Raw genomic sequence first — 24148 nt, 5'->3', positions numbered from 1 at the left:
GCATATCTCACTGCTGTCCTCAGGCCTAGCTTTCTTCATCTATATTGAAACGAGGAGCTCACTGAAGCATAGATGGACTCATAACAATATGATTTTTTCCCCCTTATTGTCCCTTCTTATTGTCTGCTCTTATCCTGGTTTTGTTGTATATTCTGATTTTTTTCACAACAATTTCCACAGTAGGTTTACAAATACTTAATGTGTGTGTATGGGGTGCACCTCTAGATGTACTAGAGATCAACAAGTTTTTTTATATTAGATTTAAATGAATATATATTAAAATATATACATATAATAAATATAATAAAGTCAGCTGAAGGCAAATCTTTAAAGGATTTAAGCTGTTGTACCATAGTGTTGTCATGATTTTTTTTCTATGCAAACCTCACTACTCCTGCCAGGATATTGGTCTGAAGCTGATTAAAAACTTTGCTGATCTGTCTCGTACATTGAAGGCCTTTACACTCCAAGACCTCTCCTGATTTGCAACAAGCTTCTCTGCCATTTTCTCTGTACTATAGTGACCATGGTGCCTCCTGCCCTGACTGAAGTGTTCACTTAAGATTCATGTAACAGCAAGAAAACACTCAATCACTAACATTGATGTTTGTGTGTTGTTTTGGTGAGGTTGGGCTGATCCAGCCGCTCACATGAACGTTTGTTGCTTGGACTATTAAAGAGAAAGTATCAGGCAGGAGATTGTGCTATTAATACAGCTACTGTTTGAAATCCTAGTTCTTCTGTTTTAAGTCCTAATGCCATGCCATGCTAACTGGCTGCTGGTTCTAGCTTGAAGAAGCCAATATTGGAAGGTGTTTTCTAAAAGCACCTGAAGTACCTTAAAGGTAGACTGCTTTTTATTATACCTGCTAGGTTGTTAGATTGTGGAAACTTTGAGATGACCTCTTTAATCTTGCCTGCACATGAAGTGACGAGGCATGCTTTGAGAAGCCATGAGGCAACAGATTGATGTTGCCTCGGTGACAACTTTGCCTTTAGACGAGAAAGAGAGAGAGAGAGACAGTGGGAGAGAGATAGAGTAAAACCAGACATTTAGCTGCAGGTCTAAAATGAGCCCCCTACACTATGGCTGTCGCTGCTGCTGGGTGGAATCAATTCTATCTTTATCAGTCCCCCTCTTCTGTGTCCAGGAATCCTCCCTACACCACATAGCAGCCGGGGGAAAAACTGATGTGTTTTCCAATAATGAAATGGAACACAGCAAAAAATAAGTTTAAAAGGTGGCTGGCTGGTCTCCCTCAGCAGTACAGACCTCTTTTAATCTCTCTGTAGTCTCGTTTTTAAACACAGTTTTGGCCTAGTCTATGCCAGCTACAAAAAATTGAATGTATTATCTTAAATGGAGGTGTGCGTATGTGTGGATTTGTAGGAGTTAGGTTAAAATAGATTGGGTTAAATTAAGATATTTACTAGTGTACTTATTACACCCAGAGAAGACTGAAAAGACTGATAGAACTTAATATACATTGCTTAGTAACAGCGGTTACTGTTGATAGTATTATCGGTTTTTCAGTGTTATAAAGGAATCTTACAAATGGCACTATTATATTTGTTTAGCCTAGTGTAATTTGTGAGATTGTCTTAAAATACTGAAAAAGTATTAATACTATCAACAGAAGAAACATCAGTAACCCCCTCTAGAGAAACATACTATTTTGTGGAGGCAAACAACCTGGAGGCTGAGGTATTTATCTTTGGGCAGTTTATGGAGAATTCATGTGATTAAACTTGAAAATATGCAAGAGTTAGGACTTGACATCCCACACTTCTGCTAAGTAGGAAGCAATGTAACCACAGAGTCTATTTCATTTTGAAACAACTGCCTATTACTATTCTAATGGCTGGCTGTGTGAGTGAGTTCCACCTTAGGCCTGAGGCAGGCAGGCAGGCCTGCTGCTGCTGCTGTTGCGATGATCCATCTGCATGGCAGAAACCATCCATCCAGCTGATAGCCACAGGCTGCAGGCCGGCCCATTGTGTGGGCTGAGCACTGTGACTGCTCCCTCTTGTACCTCCGTAATGGGATTACATTAGCCAGGTTCTTCTGCTCCCTCTCCAGCTCTCTCTCTCTCTCTCTTTCTCTCTCTCTCTCTCCCTCCCTCACACACACACACACACACACACACACACACACACACACACACACACACACACACACACACTGGGAGCCCATGTGTGAATGACTGACTGTCCACTTGGCCAAGTCGTGTTTGCACCCTGTTTACTTGCCAATGGCCCTGTGTAATGATGCAGGTTTCATACCCATTTTACTGACTCTTTTGTTTTTAGCAGCAGCATAGTGTGATTTTCACCTCAACTGAAACATTTTTCATATGATTCTATTTTTGTCATTTGTTTTCTTGTGTGAGAGCGCAAGAGAGAGAGAGAGAGAAAGAGAGACAGACAAATATAGAGGAAGACAGAGGGTTTTGTTCAGAGTTTTCCTAAAGGAGAGGCTGTCATGTGTAAAATCTTGTTCAGAACCAGCAATTGTGTTGTGTTGGGCTACACCAGCAGGGCTAAGCTGTTCATTGAAAACCAATTTGTTAATGTCTAAACGCTGCACTAGTTTTCCCCCAAGGACAAAGATTGATATTCAACATAACCTGCAAAGACACCACTGAAGAAGAATATGGAGAAAGATAATACACAAGAAGAATTATGCAAGAGATCTCAAGGACCCTAAATTGTGTCCTTTTTCTCTTTCTTATTCTATCCCATTAGCTTTAGTTACACTAATACAGTCTGTCTACAGCATAAGAAATGTAAAATCCTTTGTGACAAATTTAGTGATCTGTACATCTCTATTTAACATCACACAGACTCAACATTAGCTTCTGGTTTATCTTTAACGCTTTCTGTAGGCATTTCAGAAAACTCAGCTAGGCGTTAATGGTAGTTAAATACTAAATGATACAGGATTGATTAAAAGGGTCAGGCTACCAGCCCACCAAAGCGTTTGAATCTGGAGTTAGCCACCATAAAATTAAAACTGGGATCAATGGCGTGTCATATCCCCGCTGCTCTGCGGGCTGAACATGTAATTCTAACCTTGAGGCTACAGCCATCTCTCACGTCAGGCCTTCCAGCATCAGGCTCAATAACCCATCCGCCCATGGCTGCACTGTCTTTCGCTGTCCATACTACAGCATTCATTGCAGCAGCAGACTGATATTAAATTGGTCTCTATGTTTCTGTTTGTGTAAGTTTATAAAGGTAAACAATACTTATTTACAACCACGTTATTACAACCATCAGCATTGTCTTCTGGTGTGTAACAAGTTATGTTTTGGGATGATTTTCACAGTGGTGACAAATTAACCTATTGATTTCTTATAATGGTTTAAAAGCAGTGACTGGCTAAACTTACCAATACAATATCAATGGCCCAAAATACTTTAAATAATTTACGTGTGCTCAGGGGCTGACTGTGTTTTCATTATTGAATAACCCTGCTAAGACTCTGATAGAAGGGATGACCTTTGGAGGCTATTTTCAACTTGGTCTAATAGGCTGTATTTGGCATCGTCGTCTCTGTGAATAGCTGTGATGTCGGTATGAGAGATGATCGATTCAATGTCACATCTGTCTGGAGCAGATGCTGCTCCGCCGTCTATCTCCTGTGTTTTTGCCAGTGCTTGCTTGCTGCAACTCGATCTGGTGCGCTCCTTTCTTATAGCTTCATCTGTGTTAAATGGTTTGAAATTCCTTCACCAGCCATGAAACTTCTCCTAGCTTGCCGGCTATAAAACAAACAAGCACTGGGCAGTATTGCAGTGAACATGTCAGGCACCTTTCTCTTTGTTGATATTATTGATCTAAAGATTGTGTTTTTTTTAGAGCCAAATGAACAGTGAGGTAAGTGTATCTGTGGAAAGACTTAACTTATTTTCTACTCTTATGTTCTACATATCCCATACAGTTTAAGCAGAACTTGTTTACATGCATCCAGGCACATAGACAGAGACATAGGTCTCTTAAATCTTCATCAGCACATGAAACATCTCTCAAACTGTTTCATGTGGTCTGTCTTGCATTCTTTAGTTGTATTGGCAGGTATTGGCAGGTAGATTTACCAGAGTCCAGATGAATAAGAGGATTTTTTTGAATTGGAATGAGACGCCACTTACTTCAAATGGAAGAGGGCTTCAAATAATGTAATGTAAATACAAAACAGTAAGCAGCTTGTTTTTACACAGGTATTGAAAGTTGTTGTTACTGCTTGTGGATCGCTGTTGTATATCATGTTGTAACTGAGAACTGAACATTTCAAACAAAACGCTGGTGTTGTTTGGTGCTGAGCGCCTGGCGTTTTTCTGCAATCATATATTAACCAATGATAGCACTTTTGTGTATAGTTCCGGTGGAGCAGAGCAAAATGGGTTGGTTTCTGTGTGCGTGTGTGTGTGCGCTGCAAGCTGACTTGTGGATTAGCTGTCCGATGGCAGAAGGAGAGGGATCTACTTTGACAGTGTGGTAGTTAGCCCATCTGTCTATAATCAGCTATGTCTATAAGTGTGTCTCTGTGTGTGCATGCTGCTGCTATGGTACCTGCCACCAGGTGGTCAACAGTACCCCGATGCCCTGATATAGAGTTATGTGGGAGTTTTAGCCTTGTGGTCTACTTAGTTTGCCAGCAAAATTGACTTTTGAGCAGCTGCTGGTCTTATACAGCAGTCTAGTTCAACATTTAAAGTGAGTGACTACGTTCATGTATTGAGTTAAGCCCACCAGTCAGTTAACATTAGATGTCAACAGTCAATTTTCAGCTCCAATAATAATACTAACACACTTTTATATCTCACTTTCACTTTAACAGTCATCAATTAGAGCATCACCCATAAGGGTGTCTACTGCATATGTTTCTATATAGAAGTACTAAATTAGAATACATATGGGCTTGTATTTAGTATAGCTGTCATCATCTGCTTCCCACCTATTTTATAGACAGCCATGAGAACTGGGAACCATGAAATGGTTCCGGTTGGATTAATTATACTTCCACTGATCATCTGTATTTTATACTCTGAACAGTATGTTGGCTTTAAGAATTGCTGGTACAGAAAGTTGTGCAGTTTTTGTGCCTAAAAGCACTTCAAGTCATGTTAGAACAGTATAGATTAGTACAGAGTTTAATTCAAGGAACCAATGTACTACTGAAGGCTGCTTTATTTTTTTTTTTTGCAGGAAACCTGGGCCGTGTTGACTACATCAGTGAGTTTGAATTTGACCTCTTCATTCGGCCTGACACCTGCAACCCCCGTTTCAGGGTCTGGTTCAACTTCACTGTGGAAAACATCCGGGAGACACAGGTTAGTGTTCTGACGAGTGCACATTCTGCACAGTGAACATTAAGGTTACATGTAAACAGTCCTGCAACATTTTATACAAATATTTTGCAAAATGTGTTTAGAAAAAAATCTGCGTTGTGAATTCCAAATCTCACCTACTGTCTACATTATATGCAAACTCATCATAAATTATGACATCAGTTTTTTTATTTTTAAAAAGTCCTTTTTATTTCACAAAAACTTAATTCACATGCTCACATGTACAACCTTGCTCAAATGTACTACTAAGAAATGAGAATTATTTATTTCATTGCTTCCTGTCAGAACCTTACATCTTTTCTTTCTGCCACTTGCGAGTTTATGACCGTTGATTGGCTGACGGATGTGGTCACATGCCACAGAGATACACTGTATGTGGTTATAGTGAGTGTGGCCTCTGCGATAGGAGGAATTATTTTATCATTTAAACATTACACTGCAGAATGCAAAGAAGTTAAGAATGAAAATATTGGTATTTAACTTTGCTGCTGTGTAATTTGTAAAACATTAGGGAAGAAGCATAAAGACAAAAATAATAAAGTATATAAAGACAGAGGTAGTAAGATTGAGAGATGGAGGGAGAACTAGATCAAGAAAAATGAGAGTGAGGGAAAAGCCAACAGATAGTGACAGAGGAAAAAAGAAAAAGAAAAGGTAGAAAAAAGGATGAGGATGACTCCACAGCATGCTGTTGGTGCTGTCTTCCTGCGAAGTGTCCAGCTATCTGAGGCTATCAGGCCTATCAGCCCATCTCCCTGCAGTGCTGTAGTCAGCACTAATCACATTTTATGGCACTGAGATGAATGGAAGGCCTCAGCTTGGAGCCGCATCGATCCCAAGGCCAGATAGACCAGCACGAGCAGCCTGCAGCTTGGTCCAACAGGATATTTGCTGTTGTGGCAAAATGACAGAAAGAGCGTGAGAGAGACAGAGGGAAAGGGACGCAACACAATGATAACTAAAGATTTATAAACATCTTATATATAAACACACACTCTAAACTTTGCAAAAGTCTGCTCACAGATGAGATAAGTAGTACTATTATACTACTTATACTTAGTATAAGTACTATTGCCATTAGATTTCAATGCTTACTTTCTATAGGACCCCCAACAAGCTTTTTCCATAGAAAACTGTTTCTTATCTGTCCAATTTCCTTCTTCAAAGAGGTCTTGTGTGTATTTAATCTACTCCATTAGAAGGTGTGGTGGCTAGGTGCTGCCATTGCATTTTGCCTAGGTGTGTGTATACAGACTCTGTGATTACACTGTGCCTAGAATCATCACAATTCACATAGATCTTTAGTTTACATCTAATGGTTGTAATATTGGCATGGTATGAAACAAAAATTAATGCAGAGAAATTAAATAGACAAAGAATAATAGCATGAGTAAATAAACCAACTAAGTGTAGCTACAGTATGGGGGAGAAGCTGCACTATAGAGATATCAGTGGTTTCCAGGGAAGAACTGGGCTGTTGGAGTGTTTCATCCAGCTAAGCCTTGCTAACTCTCAGCCTGAGCCAAGGGAATGGGGAACAGTAAAAGCCCGTGATATTGGAAGTGAGATGGGCATTTTGAAGGAATGTAAGCTGGTGAAACAGATTTGGTCTGCCTCAATCAGCTTAGCAGCTTTGTGGAAATTGGCTTCACCGTAGCACCGGTTATGATGGATGGCTGGATGGATGAATGTCTCTTTTTTGTATGTCCTTCCTTTTTTGTGTTTATCAAACCACTCACTCACCTCAAAAAGCTATGACCAATTCTGGTTATGTTAGTTGAAATAACTGGGACCATGTGACCATTTTAGGTTTTGGTTGGTTTTAATGTTTTTATTTCTAAAACAAAACAGAATTAAACAGAAGTTCACTGCAAGAACATGATCTGTTTAGGTGACTTTCTTGTGCACCCATTAACTATGTCTATATTTTCTAGGTTTAATTTCTGCAGTTTACTGAAATTTCTGATGTAATTACAGCAAAGTGAAAAAATAATACATAATATTATGTCTAACATATTAAGAATGAGTTTTAAGCAGATTGTCCAGGTACTACCAAGTATGACTGTTGTTTGGTGTCCAACAGCTGTTAGCTTGTAGCCACTTGGTTTCAGTATTTCTTCCTTTCTGTGTTTTAACCTAAGCAACAAGTGGCTTCTAAATTTGATTTGAGCAGACACAACATTCAAACTGAAACACAATTGTTGAAGTCCATTTGCAATCACAGTTCAAACCACTTACAAATATGTTTTCTCAGTCATATTATCTCATTTAATTTTATTGTATAACCAAACATAAAGTCATGTGACTGAAAAATGCTATTAAATGTCAGCTGTAGCACTATTAAACATTTTTTTCTATAGTGACTCCCAGTCCTCACCTTCCCCTCATACGAATATTAGCAATGACTGCAGGGCATATGCTGATGAGGGATAATCCTGTAATTTATTTTGCATATTCAGTCATAAATTGTATCCTGTTGCATTTACCATAGTTTAAAAAGTCAGTAAAAAGAGCTGATTGAAAAATGCTGTTTAATGTCAAAACTCAAAGCATTTCAACTTGACATGTAAGTTTCAGCTGCCACTATTTCATTCAAGCTTCTACCTATGTTGTGATCAGAACCGGTGGGTGAGTTGATATGACACCCTATTGAGTGGGTTGATACGCCTTTCCATTCTGCTGTAGGGGAGTGCTTGATGTCAGGCTCCGTGAAGGGCACGGCTGTGAGCTATTATCATAGAAGCCTTCGGGGAGCCATTCATAGAAGACAGGCAGTAAAACCTTGCGCCTTCAACTCCTCCAACTGCTGCAGGGGTGATTTGTAAGCCTCACTTGTCCAGGGAAAGCACAGTGTAGGGCAGTTACTCTCCATAATCAGGAAAAAAAGACGAAACCAAAGAAGAATAGGCCATGTGTTACACAAAATCCCTAAAGAGCTATCATCACTTGGCGTTTTCAGACAGTGCACACCTATTCAAATTAATGATGTTATGCAATTTGTCGAGGGGGAAATAAAACATTAAATAGGATGTTAAAACTAGTACAGTGTTGGTGACGCTAGTCAGACAGTCTCACTTTTCTACATCTTCTGTTTTCCAAAGAATGTGACTGGGCTAGAGGTTTCTAGAAATGAGTGCAGTATGAGTCAGAAAACACATGTCATAGTGCCTAATTGGGTTTAAAAGGTCTTCAAACATTCTCTACAATGTGTAATTTTCTAAACGTGCAATTTACTTATCAGTTTGAAGATACATCATTAAAAATAATTAAAAGTAAAGGAGAGTGCATGAAAAACAAAGATGAGATGAGATGGCTGCACGGTAATGGATGTGATGTACATAGTTTGTTTTTTTGCCTGGGCTGAACAGACAGAGGCAGGGAGAGAGGGTATAAAGAGAGCAGTAGGACTGGTGTGTTTACGAGAAATTACTTGTTTGTGTAAGCAATCTATTTCCCTCCTATCCTAAATAGAGAATGTTGGCGACACTTCTGGGAAGTCGGCTGCTGGTTGTGCTGTGTATAACATCAATGCCAGCCTCTATAATAGATGGCCTTATCTGAGCTTGCTGCACCATCAACTCTGGACAATGTTCCAGTTTAGCTGTCTCTGCCACTGCTGTGTAGATCAACACATTGAACTTCACCCGTGCTCCTCCCTGTCCTCTTAGGTTTGCAGAAATGTTTAGGGACCCTTCTTCTTTCCTTGTCTGTTATACCTCCATCTTATCCTATCTCCCTTCGGTGGTCCTCGTGTCTCTGCCATCATGTCTCTGATGTGATGTCCTTCAGCGGTGATAGAGAACAAGAGGACAGACAGGTCTCTAGTGTGCACCAATAGATGAACATGGGCTAATCATTCCTGGCGTAGCGTGGCCGTGGGTATGCTCTGCAGACAGCTGGTTGGTGGCAGAAGCACATTGGATGTGCTTATGGGAGGGTTTGCTGAATACACAGCTCAATGGTTAGTCTTCTAGACACAGACTCACTTACATGCTTGTCAACTGGTGCTCTGGTCCATTTTATTTGTATTCCTTTGCATGGCCTTTTCTTTCGTCTTCAGCATATGGCACAAGGTAGATAGGTATGTATCCTGTGCTTGTGGACTTCCTCTTTGGAAATTCCTTTTTAAGCTTTCCTTCCTTACAGTCTCCAAAGCAGAGACACTAGCTTCTGTGTGAGTGTGCCAAAGGGATTATTTCACTTCAAACACACCACATAGGCCTAGAAAGTTTAGGATCCCAATTTCAGACCTTAGGAGGAAGTTGTGGAAAGACTTGTGTGGTTTTTGAAAGACATTTTAGACATCAGACAGTTATGTCAGGGTGTGTAGGGTATCGTAAGTGACCTTATTCTGTTAAGGCATGGTTCCTTATTGTCAGAGCAGATGCTCCCCAGATCACTTCATAATGACATGGACAAAAGGATATGACAACAGCACAGAATAAATTTTCAAATTGTCTCCCTGATAGCAAAATGAGTTTTCCCTGGGTTATCTCTGCTGACGCAAGGTTCCTTATCAAAATTCATTGCCTTATTTTTAGCTTGATTCACTTTAGAAATGAGGTACAAAGCTTAAGGGCATATTTTGAAATAAAGCAGACACTTTTTATTAGGCGTTAAGATTCTCTTTATTCAAACAGCACAAGACTTGGGCACATTTCTTAGCTTGCCATTTCCAGAGACCTGAGAAAGGATAAAAGCAATGCATTACTTAAGACAGATTTAAATTTTCGTTTAATCTTATCTAGCATAATATTCATTTAAAGAAAAAAATATATAGATAAAACATAGTCAGCATGATGCCAAAGTTTGTGACATGTTTTGAGGGCATAAGAGCATTCTGTAGTTTGGCCGTTCTGTGTACTCAAGGCTGTCATCGGTTGGTCAGCCATTCAGAGGCCAGCAGTATGGCAGACTGAGAAGCTGCCAAAGTGGACTCAATTTAGTGAATCAAGGCATAGAGTGCAAAGAGCAGTCAAGTGCTCAGAAAAGGAGTCGTCAAACTTGTAATATTTTACATGCATATCATCTCACTTTGGGTAAAACGGGCAGGATTTGAAAACATTAGACAGAAAATGTGCTGCAGTGCAGGTTACATGTATGATGAGTAAAGTTAAATTGGGTGGCGCGAAAATGCAATCAATCTTAAAACTGCAGTCCTTTGTAAAATTACAATCCATCACTAAATAGGTACTGACACTCTACTGTTACTCACCGAAATACTGAATGGATGCAAAACAAGGAAAAAAAACAACTCACCACTCTTTTTTTTCTTCAGAAAACATACTTTTTGCCCCTATAAAAACGGTTCTTAATCCAAAAGCTGTCCTTCCTTCTGGTTCTTATCATAAAGCTGGCTTAAATTAGATGAAATTATCATCCAACTGTACAGTACAGACACGCATTTCCAGAAACACATTAAAATCTGAAAATCTTCTTCATACACACCAAAATAAAACCCCAAGATGCCTGGCAGTTTTAAACGCAGCGTATCTTTTGATAGGTTTGACTGAGAGACTGGGGGTGGCAGGGGGCCTGCAGGCCTTTTGCCGTCCTTGAATGAAGAGTAGAGGGTTACAAGGCACAGCAGGGAATAAAAAGAAATGGAGAGGGCAATGAATGCACACAGAAAGAAGGGAAGAAAGGAAGAGATGAGGGGAGGGAAGTGCTGCAAAATGCTCTTTTGAGAGATCTCTGACTGTTTAGAAAGATAATGATGTTAGTATATGGATAATGTTTACCTGCTGCTACAGTTAAGTAGAATATTCAAGAGCTAATTTAACTATGAGAGACTTCTCCACATGAAAATGATATAACATTACATAACATTTTTTGGTTTTATTGGCTTAGATTTTGATGGTCTGAATCGTCAAGTGGTAGGTGGATTTGGGGTGACAAGGGTACCTGCAAGACAAAAGATAGATGAAAGGCTGTAACAGAGGGAGAAAGGCATGAATAAACATGGCTCAATACATTAAGTAACGATGGTTTTTATTGATTTTCTGTCAGTCATTCATGTGTCACAGCTTTTCTTGTCTCAGTTCTAAAAGTAACCAGATAAATGAGAATAATGAGCTGAGATTGAGGAAAGAGGGAAAGAAACTGGGAAAGAAAAAGGGAAAGTGTTAAGAAGGGGAGAACGAGAGGAGTAATGCCGTGGTTTCAGCAGGAGGCATTTTATGGTAACTCGGTAAGGGCCTTGTGGAGCTGCTGTGCATCTGCATGAAATGATGAGCCTGGTGTCAGGACATGGATCATCCTTTTACACCGAGTAATGAATACAGATTGCACACCGGATAGAGAGGCTCTGCAATCTGCTGCACCACAAATGAAACAACTGCCGTTCTAATCAAATAGTCTTTTCATGCCAGCGCAGCCCTCAACTTGGGCTAAATTCAATTCCAGATTCACAGATTTGTGGGTTGGGGGTTGGGGAGACACAGGAGGCAAGGGGGAGATATAAATGTTGTAATTAGAGTATTGTTTAATGTGTATGTGTGGCGATGTGTATGACGTGTGTTTGCTTGAGGCTGGGGTAAGGGGGGGGGGGGGGGGGGCTGGCATCATGTTGTCGTTAACCACTTGGTTATTTTAGATAGCAGTCGGAGGAATGGGTCCAATCACAACAAACACATACACACAAACACACATTCATGCACAAATGCACACATTTAGCTAATTATGCCAACTAGTGGCTTGGGAGAACACGTTCTCTGTATTCTGTATTTAGGGAACAGCGAGGAGCTTTGAAGGAGAGCCGCAGTGCCTCTTTGATGCTGCTTTTGTTTTTTGTTTGTGTGGTTTAATAATTTAATCAAGCCAAACGTCCTCCTTCTCTCTGTAACTGTCTGTTGGTGGAGGCTAATTACTCTGCAGATTGTTCTCCTGGTGCTAGAGATGAGAGTTTAGATCCAGAGGGGGGGGGGGGGTGCTGATGGCTGTAATTTAACAGTGTGCTGATGGGCTAAGCTGTCTGTTGACTGCTGTTTTATTGTTTTGGGAGGCTGCTGACGAGTTACTCTTTTAACACGCACCATCTGATAAGAATACATCAACATTATTTCTATTCGTGCACTGTCTGTCCAGATATACCAGAGTTTTGAGTCTTTGTTATAAGTGGCTAAAATAGTTTCTATATTGTCACAGAGTGGACTGTGATTAGTGCTCTTAAATAACTAAACTTTTTTCCTTCATTAATTATCACATGTACTTGGGGTCATTGAGGTGTCAAGATCTGTTCCAAGAGATGTACAGCAACTCACTAAAAAGATCAGAGCTTCATGTACTATTCAGAGCACTGCTATGACATCCCTATCTGTTTCCAATGATAGTTTAATAAAACAGAACATACACCAAGCATTAAGTCAGCTATTTAACTCTGATATCTAACTTTATCCTGCAAGAGTTTACAATAATTTGATTAGAGTTTCTATCTGAGCATGACTCATTCAGATTTCCTGTTGCTGTCTTTAGTCAGCAATGACGACAACTGACCGTTCTGCCATCATCTTGAAGATTTCATCCCTCATTTAAAGCTAGCCCAAACAGTGGAGCTGATTCGATTTCAATGCTGCTGGCTCAGATTAGGATTCATGTAATCAAATCAACAGGGAGACTAGATTAGTATGTACAACTCAACTGTATAATGTTACACTAAATACAGTGGACAAATCCATCCCTGTCATAAATGAATAGTGTTAGAAAGTCATAGTGGTAAGGTACAGTTAGCTTCACAAGTGATTATATTTGTATAGGGTTGAGGTTGAAGTCAAGGTGGAGAGAAGTTTGTGATGGCATTCCCAGGTCTCTTTTAGCCTTGGAGTGTTTGGTTTCTTACAATCACCCATCAAGTTGAATTTGGAAAACCTTCTAAACCCAAGATGGTATGTGTACAAATGCAACGTTTACCCGTTTTTGCAGGAATAATGTCATTGTACTGCAATGTATTCTCATTTATGTGTGAATCTAAAAACTGATAAGCAGTGAGGGGAAAAAACAGGCGCCGTTGCTGCATTTTGGAGGCAGATACTTGACTGTGCTTCCACCCCATGTGGTAAGGTCAGGCCAGTTGGGCTAATTTACTCTATGTGCTGCAGTGACACTGGGTGGGGGGTCTAGCTGCTGGTGGCACGCTGGCTCAAAGAGCATGCTGTGAGGAGAGACATTTATAGTCACTCTAGCGGCAACTGCATACCCCCTCAGTCACTAATTCACTCATATAGTATGATATAATGCGTTGGCCTTGGAGCAAGAGTACAGGGTGTTTCTCTGTGTGCGTATGTGTGATAGGCTGTGGCTCATGCAGAGCTGTATCTGTTGGCAGCACCTGTGGTAGGTAGTATCAACACAGCACTACACCATAAATCAAGACTGTGGTCTTGAAATTGTGTTTGTGCTCTGACCATCTTTGGTGCATATAGATATGTATTCAGAAGCTAAATGTCAATAAAACAGAACAGTGATTATTCCAGCTGGCTGGCCCGAGTGTGTGTGTCTGTGTCAGATCCCTGGGGGGGTTCAAGTTCCTGTTCGGAGATGCCTTGTTCACCTCATCGGCAATGAATGTTTCATGTCTCTCTGGTGGTCTCACTACTGTTTCTGGGCCTTCAGATACCGACCTCACATGCATTTCATTTCATACATTTTAATTCACCTAAAGGATTTGTTCCAGCAAATGTACAGCCAAACTTCATTTAACTAATTTAAGACTTTTAACTGAATGTAGTTGTTGTGGTTTACTTTGAGTATGCTCTGGCCAACTTTACATAACTATGAAAAGAAAGAAAAGATAATTATTTTCAGTGTTAAATATAACTGTTGTAAGTGAATGTCTTGATAATATTCTTTTCAAAGAAAGAAACAAAAAATGTGCAGTGTGTCATGGCCCAACACACTCTATGCCCTTTCCGTGCTTTCCTCCAACAGGCACACAATGTGAGGCACATTGTGTTATTATGTTAGAATATAAACTGTAAATGCACAGATTGGTTCCATTTACAGAGGAGTCTCCCTGACAAAGATTTTAAGTTTTTAGGGATTCTCTCAGAAACACAGTTTGGATTTGGGATCACAGTGTGATGGAGACACCTTACTGCTTTGTTCCCTCTGCATGTGTGATATCTCCACCATGGCAGCAGCTCTGCTAGAGAGTGTTTGAGAGTAAACAGATGTTGTTTGTCTTTCTGATGCCGTGATTTAGCATCTCTAGGGATGCAGTGGACCTGTGCTTTCTTGTAAATTCACAAAGGAATCAGAGAAGGAAATAGCTCAAACAGACAACTGTTTCACAACAAAAGTGAGACTATGCTGTCTTTTACACAGTTTTCATAGACAATATGGTCTTGTGGTTGTACACATACATAAAATACATATGATTAAAAAGATGGCCTTTTTTCTTAGTGTGTTGACTTTCAAGAGTGTGTACAGATATAACTCTTTTTTAGTTTAACTGAATGTATATGAACATTAATTTGCATTTTCAGCAGGTAAACAAATTAATTAAGTTCATGTCTTAATATCAGCCATTATGCCGTGGTTGGATTATGTGTTAAAGGTCTGTTAATAACAGCAGCCATAATTTGGGCCAAAGCAGCAAAACGCAATGTGTTAAGATTTTTCTTTCTTTCTTCTGATTCTGATTATTCTCTCTGATAAACAGGGATGCCTGTATAGATGGTAGCAGAAGAGGTACTGTACATAAATAGCAGGAAACAGAGTGTTCCTCTCCACTCTAATTGTCCTATCATCGTTAGCCAGCGTTGAACACTGACAGTCTGTGTGTGCTGTCAAATCCTGAATCCCAAAGGAAAAGCTTGCCTCTGTGGCTACTGGATCTGGCAAGCATACATACATCAGTACACTCAAATGAAAAGCTTGAAATGTCAAGGACCAAAGGAATGAGGGAAGAAATGAAACGGGGGGAGACACAGATAAAAAAGACAGAGAGGAGTTGAAGTTTGGTGCATAATGAGCAGTTGGAATGTGAGGATTGCTGAATTAATCAGACTTCGAGAGCTCATACAAAGTAGGCAAAATGGTTTTCATGTGACAAATGTGTAATTAAGAATGATTTTATAACAACCCCCAACACACACACACACACACACACCCATGCACACACACCAACACCCTGATGGACTAAAGGTGGGAGGGGAGGAACAACGCATTTTTGTGCTTCCCTAAATATGCGAGTGTGTGCTTGCTTGTGTGCGTGTTTTGAGAGCGGGAGAGAGAGAGAGAGAGAGAGAGAGAGTACATGTAAGTATAAGTGAGAAGAGATTGAGGCTTTAATTACAGTCCTATTAGAATAACACCAACCCCCATCACTCACTGATACTGAGTGATAGGAGGGGATGTTTTCATTTGGCGTGTAGTCTTTTTTGTCTTTTAGATGTGACACTATATTTTGTCAGCCAGAGCATGTGGATTTTAAAGATTTCCCCCACCCACACACATAAGATTTGACTTCTCATTTTAGTCACAACAGACCAGATTTTATGTCAGTGCATACATGTTTGTAGTGAACCAAAATGTGGTGATTACTGAAGATCCTCCTGAGTTTTTCCTGATCCTCCTTATACATATATGATGGTCCACTTCGAAATCATGACTAGAGTACAACATAAACTGGTCCATTCTAAGGTCAAAACTGCCAAGGAAAAACCAAGACAATGTAGTATATGCAGTCCAGTGCAGTAAGAATGCCCAAGCCTGTATATTAATAATTAATAATTTAGACCGAGAGGACAGATGGTTTAATAAAGGACTCTAAGAAGCAGAGATGGCAGACATACAAAGCAGCGTTAACACAGTCGTTAGCAGTCGTTAGACTAGGACTTTAGTGTTCGAGTTCAAAGGACAAAGCCTTTTAGACTGGAAAAAGGAGGAAATTATATTGAAAAGGCTGTGTTTTGAAAACTGATTTTTGGCCTCTACACCAAAGCACAGTGTTATGTCACTTAAAATATTTAATAATGGAAACTGTATGCAGTGTTGACATACAGACAGAGAAAACCTAAGGTTGTGCATCAGAGTGTGTGCCGCTTCATGAGGCTCAAACAGTGCCAGTGCCAATCTTACCAACATTTGTACACGTTTACATGTAAATAGAAAGTTATTTTTGCAATATTGAGGAACACAGGCTTCAGAATGTCCTTTTGCCTCTCCAACACAACTTTAAGGTTATGTGTTTTTTTCAGCCACAGCTTTAGTGAGAAATATGTTTTTGTGTTTCATGCTGACAGATGTGTGTGTGCGTGTAACAGTGCAGGTGTGGATAGGATTTTTTGAGATTGAAAGAGGAAAAGTTATAAAAAAAAGTACTTATGAAGGGAGGCCAAAGATGAAGGAGGTCAAATGGTGTCAGTAGAAAAACACAGGAGTACCATGAGGGACATAGACACAGATGGGGGCTCAGACCGCAAAGCACCCACGAAGATTGTTGAGCATCGTGACGTCAGATAAACTGCCAATTGATGGCAATTTACTGATAAAACTAGCACAGTGATTGAAATAGCTAACAAAATAAACAAATATGTAATAAAAACACTAAAAATATCCATCGACCCGACACAGACAGTGTGTAGACTGTGTGTTTGTGCAGGCGTCAAAATAGCAGAGTCATGCAAGCACCACAAGCACCCACCAGCAGAAACATAAATCAGCGCCCCTGATGGGAGATGTTGTCACACATATTGACCAAACAACTTTTTTTGGAATCTGCAAAATCTTTGCATCTGATTTTGTCATTGTAGATTTTATGTCTTCTTCGAAATAGTGTGTTTTGTTTTTGTTTGTTTTATTATATTTTACAATAAATGATTTATACTGCTAACGATGGGTCTCAGTTCAAATACTTAGTGCACACTTCACTGGTCCGGAATTAGATTTCTCCCTAAAGTAAAGAGGATGTTCAGGCACTGATATCTGTAAAGACTTTTTTGAGTTTTCTTGTGTTTGTACTGCAGTATTTATGTAGTTGTTTTTGTTGCTTGTCATGGGGATTTTTTCATGCCTTATATTTGGGTGAGGCTTGATGTCACAAAAGAAAGATTTAAAGAGTAAAAACTAACACTAGTCCCTGGTCTGTCCCTGGTATACTGTTTTGTATTTCTCGGGACTTGTGAGCCTGCACAAACACAATATTTTATTTTTATATCATTTTATAATATGGTTTTTCAGCTGGGTGAAAATTGCCTTGCAATTTTTGTCACCTACAGGTGAAAACCAGCATTCAATACATTTTAAGAGTGCTAATTCCTGTCATTTAAATTAATGACTAAGGATAACTTTCTAAACTGTGTGGCAGCAAATTACCTTATTACCAATATTTAATAGCATTTATGCCCTCAAATTATAGTCTGAATGTCGTATTTTCCATATCTGATGTAGACAAATAGTCTTACTGTATGGACATACCTGTAGGTGTGTGTGTATGGAGTGTGGGAGCGAGTGTTTGTGGGTGTGTTGATTGTGCAGCAGAACCCTGGCTGTCCGTCATCAACCCAACTGCATTAACCTCGGCCTCTGTGCCTGCAGGGCCCACCACTTCCATTTCTCTGCAACAAATACAGGTCCTGGCCCAGGGCACCCTGGCAGCCAGCATAGTTAATGACTTATTTACTGTTTAATGGGTGTATACTGCACCACAACAACAATTAATGAGAAAAAGGCACATTCACAAGCAGTGGGGGTGCCAAGTGGTGGAGGTTATTTTCTCCTTCTAACTTTATCTTAGCTCTGCCTTCTGCTCTACCCTGATAAACCCCTGCACACCTTACCTGGAGACAGACAGGCTGACAGCTGTGAGGACAGCTACTTTTACAGTTCCTGGGAGAAAAAAATACATACCTTGGATTGACCTAATTTCGACAAAATTCAAAATTTTTTGACTTGTTTAACTTGAGTTTGAATATATATTTTTAGTTTTTATTCTGAAAAATAATATAAATCTTATTTTAAATCTCAGTAGGCCAGCCTACCCACATGATTTTCTTAACCTGGTTTTATTGTCCTCAATTCTTTGGCTTTCCTGTCACCCTCCGTTGTTCTTTTCCAGCTCTCCTTAGCCTCGTGAATACCATCGCTCAAGCAGTGAGATGTTGCCGGCGCTTTGTTGCTGACCATGGTGCTGAAAGCCTCCTGCCTTCCAATTGCCAGGGTGTTCATTTCATGGTTCATATACTCCGTTCTCCATTTGTCAGAGTGCCATTAGCCCCATGCTTATTTCTTTAACCCTTTCCCATACAAATAATAACAAATCAAATGCACAGTTGTTGTACCTCACAGCCACAGCTTGCCTGCCACAGTTGGGCTTTCGATTAAGGTGTGTGTGGTGGCATATTATAGGTGTTGAGCTGACTGCAGAACATGTTGCATGGGCTGGTTTCTGTTTCTGTTTTCATAGTGTGCTGCCAATTGTATGGCTTTTTCAAGGACTATACAAAGGCAATGTGATGTATGTATGTCTTCCTTGTGAGCATGCTACTTCAGTTCTATATTAAATCACTACAGCCATCATGACACATGCAAATTTCTATGCTGCCTCCATCTGGCTCACATTAGGTCTCTAATTTCAATATGAACCTCCTCCACATTGCTGTTTAAAGAAAAACAATGATGTTAAGGATTTTTGACTCTATGGCATTAAGCACTGGATGTTCATGGTACTATGCTCTTTTAAATGTGAAAGTAGCATGACACTGTTTGACTCATCCGGTGGAAGCAAGTGAGCCACATGAGCACTTCTAAGTGAACTTCATCTTACAGTCCTCTGGAGTTAGTTACATTAAGATCATGTATTTTTTCCAACCCTAATTTACAGTTTATACAAGAGGGCAGACAATCAGAACCACCATATAATTTTAGTTGTTTAGTGGTTTCTTCCAATCTATTAGTAAGAACTGTGACTGATGAATCAGTTTAAATGTTTAGTAAAGCAATAAAAACAGTTTGCTATAATGAGAGATGAGTTATCAGCAAAGCTTCCAGAGGTCTAAAAAATGTAACTTTTATATTATAAATTATTATAAAACGCGCTGGTGCTACACAACATACTTTGTCCATGAATTCTCATGGTTGTTGTTTATGTTGTTTTCCTATTCTTATGAGAAAAACAAAATAAAACATATATATGTACATATGTATTTTTAATGGGCCAGAAAAAAAATAAAAATTCTAGGGTTAATTGTTAATGTTAATGTCACTTGTCTGCATTGTATGTACATTCCTTCTTTCCACAAATTGAATCTCTAAATAACATCAAACATTATATTTAATATTGTATCATAATGCTATTACTTACGCATAACTATTCTTTCTCCTGAACACTCCCTACACACCTCCACAGCCAGATAATTCTGTTTTATTCTCTATTTCATTCCATTGGATGTCCTTCATATTGAGGGCCGCCTGTTTTGGTTCCAAATTGTCCTTCATGCCAAGCTGGATTTGTGAGCAGTGCTATGCCAGTCGCTAAGTAAATGTGTTTTTCAATCTATCTGCTCCACAACCATCCCCACTCTTTTCCTTCTCCCTACGTCTCTGGACTCCCTCCAGTCCCCTGTGTTTTAGGGCAATCTCTGTGTTGTCTCATCTCTTGCCTGCCTTCATACCTCCCTACCTGGCTGCCCATTGCCCCCGCCATCATTCCTCCCAGGTCTCGATAAATAACCCCACAGCACCTCTTTGGCCCTCAGCTGCACTGGTTGTTGCAGGAGCACATTTGTTAAAATATCACCTGCTGTAGAGAGGAAATTGATACTGCTGCAATCTGCTCTGGGCAATAGAGTTTTGTGTTGAGTTAAAATGCCACAACACAACACAGACAGCTATAACAAAGTTCACAGTTTCAACAAAAAATAAATACATCTCGGTTGTTCTTTCTATCAAATGTTTTTTGTTTTTTAAAGAAAAGCTGTAACTTGTTTTTCTGTTCAGTGGTAACAGTAACAAAAGGCAGAGTCAGATGGTACATTACAGAACAGTGGAAATGAGGTCTTATGTATGTGCAAAAAATGCCTCATACAAGTTGGGTCTGCTAAATAGAGAACTTTAATAAAATGTGAAAAACTGTTCGGTCTCTTTGGTTCTACTCCATTTCTCTAAAAAACAGGCCAATGATCAGATGAGACATCCCCAGATGACCAGGTAAGAGAAAAAAGCAAAAGTTCCTCTCTAAAATCTGCTATTATCCAGATGGCACCATTAGCGATTAAGCCAGAACATTTCTCCCCTCTTATAATTGACTCCATAGGCTATTAGGCAGGTTGGCACTGGGCTAGGTCCACTGGTGCACACTCCAGATGTTCTTTGTGTGTGTGTGTGTATGTGCATTGTATGTGCAAGGGAGAGACTTTGGCTGTTGTTGTAGGTGCTTGTGGTGGGTCCAAGGCTCTGCCTACAGATGGACATAGGGTTGGGTGGGATCTGGGAATAAGTCACATTCAATTATATCAATGTCTCTATCAGTCTGCCTGTTTGCAGTCTCTCCATCTCTCTAGCGTCCTGTCTGTCTCTCTGTTGTAGCCTTGAGGGAAGAAAGATTAAAGTGTTCTGTTTTCTGTGCAAGATCTTTGTCTCTGCTTTTTGGGTTTATCTGAAGATTAAATTATCTCTCATCTGTTGTCTGTCTTATAGCGTGTGCAAGCAAAGGGATGTTTGGCAGATTGTATTAAGTTCTGTTTCTATTCCTAAATTGCAAATAACGCAATTTGATTTGTTTGCATTGAGTTTCTTAAAACTGGCTTACACTTTCTCTACTTACAGTAGTATACTGTGTGTTGTAGTAGTACAATGTCAGTTCAGCTTTTCAGACACTGGCTGGAAATCAGCCATATTTACATCCCTGACATGTCCCACTATCATAACTTTAATCTAAAAGTTTGCTTTCCACCATATGAAGGCTTTTTAAATGTTTGTATTACATTACTGAATGGACTTTCAGTAATCCTTTCATAGCTAAAAAAAGAGCTAAAAAGCTATTAATTATTCATCTCCCCACGGCTGGTGGTAAAGAGGAGAGGCGCTCTAGGGTTTCCATCAGCTATTAGTAAACAAATCAATGCTGCAGGCTGAGCCCCTTGTCAGTACAGAGCCATCTGCCCTTTACCATGACTTTCAGGTGAAGGCCATGAAAAGGACCTACATGACACACTGCCTCTTGAGCATTAAAACATGCATGTAAAAGGGAAAATGCGAGTTTCTCAAGAAGGTGTACGTTTCGGGAGGGGGTTGCATTGAGGTAGAAAGTTTGGAAAAATGTATGCAGCAATGTGTAAATACACAAACTTGTCCCTTTGTGAGAACAACACTTAATTTATTCATGACATCAATTTAATTTGGGAGAACAGTTGTAGTTACATTACTACTCCAAATGGGTTGGTTCAACACATTATGTCTCTGTGAGCAGACACTCGTGAATTTGTCACGACCCACCCAACAATAGGTATTTGATGTAATCAAAGAGCGCAGTTTGAAGCCCCTAATCCAATTTCTTCGGCAAGATACATTGTAATTTGGTATCATCGTAATTATGAACTGAATTGTGAACTGTCTGTAAGGGAATTGAATTAGCTGGCAGAAGAGGAGTAATATGATTGGGAACTGGGAGAAATCAATACAGCCTTGCTCGTCATCTCAACGTTGACCTGAATCCTGCCTGAATGTGGATCTTTGGGGGATTCAGCTTAATTCAATCTGGTGAAGCTAACACGCTCCCTGTCCCCTCCACATGGTTGACAACAGCTCTGTCTTGATTTAGACTGCTGGGTAGGAACCCTGCTGTGGGAAGCAGAGCTCTGAGGAAAGTAGCTACAGCTTAATTTTATCCATCTGATTGTATGAAATATACTGCATGTAGATATATCGCTGCATGCGGTGCTGAAAACTACACAGCCTTACAGTAGAGTACTACATTGTTAGGCAAAGAATATTGTATGCAGTTTAGTTTCATGTTAGAAAGTTTTTCACAATAAAACCCTCTCAGACAGCTCTGTGATGAGAACCATGCACTACATCACTGCACTTGACAAACAGCCCTTCCATACTTCCTCAGCTGTGTTGACAAATGATCCTACAGTAGAGTATATAGAGATTCTCATCCTCATGGGTGCAGACCACCAGTGATAGCTCCACCTTGATGGAGGTAGTAGCCTGAAGAAAGATGGTGAGTGCGGCAACTAAAGCAGCCACCACAGCAGTTCACCCTGATGGATGAGGACAAGGAAACTGCAAGGGCCGATTGGAGTTGTGTATTTAGATGCTGAATGAAAAACTAATGTTTAACCAGCTCACTACAATCCTTCTTTACATCATTTTACACTCTGCAGTTACAGTTCTTCTGGTTTTAAGGCCTTTGTCTCTATGTAATATATGTTGTTTGAAGATCAGTAAGCTGACTTTAACCTGGATACAGATCTAAAGAAAAAATCCACTATTCAGCTGTCTTTGTTTAAGGAAAAATAGCAAGTGTATTGTGTTGTTCTATTGACCGCTAGACATTCCAATACGTTCTGCAGCACTCTCCATGGACGCTGATAAGAACCTGATAGCCAGCCAGAAATGCTCTCCTATTATAGGAGCAGATGCTTTCTCACTATTATGCTATTTTGCTATTTTATCTTTACAGATAAGTTTAAACAACCCAGCTTACATTGCACATAGGTAATCAGAGCTGAGAGGAAAGAGCATCTCTAAGGCCAAGGAGAACCCAATGTCAAGAAAATCAATATATCTACCCCCTTCCAAAATCAAAGCACTTTTCCTTTCCCCTTCCCTGCACAGTTCACTGAGATAAAAGCTGTGTGTAGTGTAAAATCAAAGCAAACAAACCCGGTGTCAAACAAGTGCAGAATGCTTCATTATTTTGATTAATTTATGTAATTCAGCCGTTCTGTCTTGACTCACTGCCACAAACACATCTGCCTTGTATAACACCAGACTGTTATTTCAGTCAGAAATGTCTTTCATTTACATGAGTCAGATTTGATTGCACACATTGTGTTGTTTGCAAGGAAAGCTCGTAAAGGTTATACAGCCCAATGAAAGACTATCTCATTCACGAGCAACAGAGGAACATGTCTCCAGAGTCAGGTATAGAATTGACTCCGGAAACAAATAGCTCTTTCTGTCTTGTTATTGGGGATGTACCGATAAGGTGGGGAATGCTGAGGGGTGATTTCTGGGGTGTCTTGTAATAGATTTCCTCATGCTGATGATCAGCTAATATATTTATGCACACTCATTGTACTGTGACAGCATTTTGACCACCATTCACCCTTTAACTGCATCACCTCCTGCACTCTGATTCACTGAGCTCTCTCTGTGTTGACACCTACCTAATTCCCATAGGTTAGTGCAGGCCCTTCTCCATGTGTGTGTGTGCAGTGGGAATGCTGAGGGAAATCATTGCTAGCCTGGGAGAAGGGAAAAAAGCTATTCAACAGGGGCGCCCACGGTGGCAAAGCCATTTCCAATAATGTCCTCTTTCTGCAACAACAATTGTATTTAACCCCAATGGCTTCAGCTGCCCACTATTTGTCATTGCGACTCTTCCTCCCACAGCCCCCTCCATGCCGTCACGTACTGAGGCAATAGCAATGAAAGTATGGGTCATGACTCCATGGCACATACATTGTCAGACTCGCTGCTGCTTCTGTTTGAGGAAACAACCAGAAACAGGCTAAACTGTGTGGTTTAGAATGGTATAGCCTCTGGTTTTTAGACTGAGGTTTAGATTTTGTTGGCAAAAATTAGGGTCCACTTCTGATGTTTAATAAAAGTGAATACTAAGTTTATAT

The 24148-nt window shown here is 40.0% G+C and overlaps 1 protein-coding gene across 1 annotated transcript in view; it reads left to right on the top strand.

The window, feature by feature from the left end:
* agbl4 (AGBL carboxypeptidase 4) overlaps positions 1–24148 on the top strand; it is a 211315-nt gene that overhangs the window by 11857 nt on the left and 175310 nt on the right. Inside the window, exon 3 of the mRNA XM_028403749.1 lies at positions 5209–5333. Coding sequence (XP_028259550.1) covers positions 5209–5333 — 125 coding nt within the window. The remainder of the gene's footprint in view (positions 1–5208; positions 5334–24148) is intronic.

This window comes from Parambassis ranga, chromosome 4 (genome assembly GCF_900634625.1).
Source record: "Parambassis ranga chromosome 4, fParRan2.1, whole genome shotgun sequence".
Classification (NCBI taxonomy): Eukaryota; Metazoa; Chordata; class Actinopteri; family Ambassidae; genus Parambassis; species Parambassis ranga.
The sequence above is the reverse complement of the archived record's forward strand: the minus strand, read 5'-3'. Positions and strand labels throughout refer to the sequence as shown.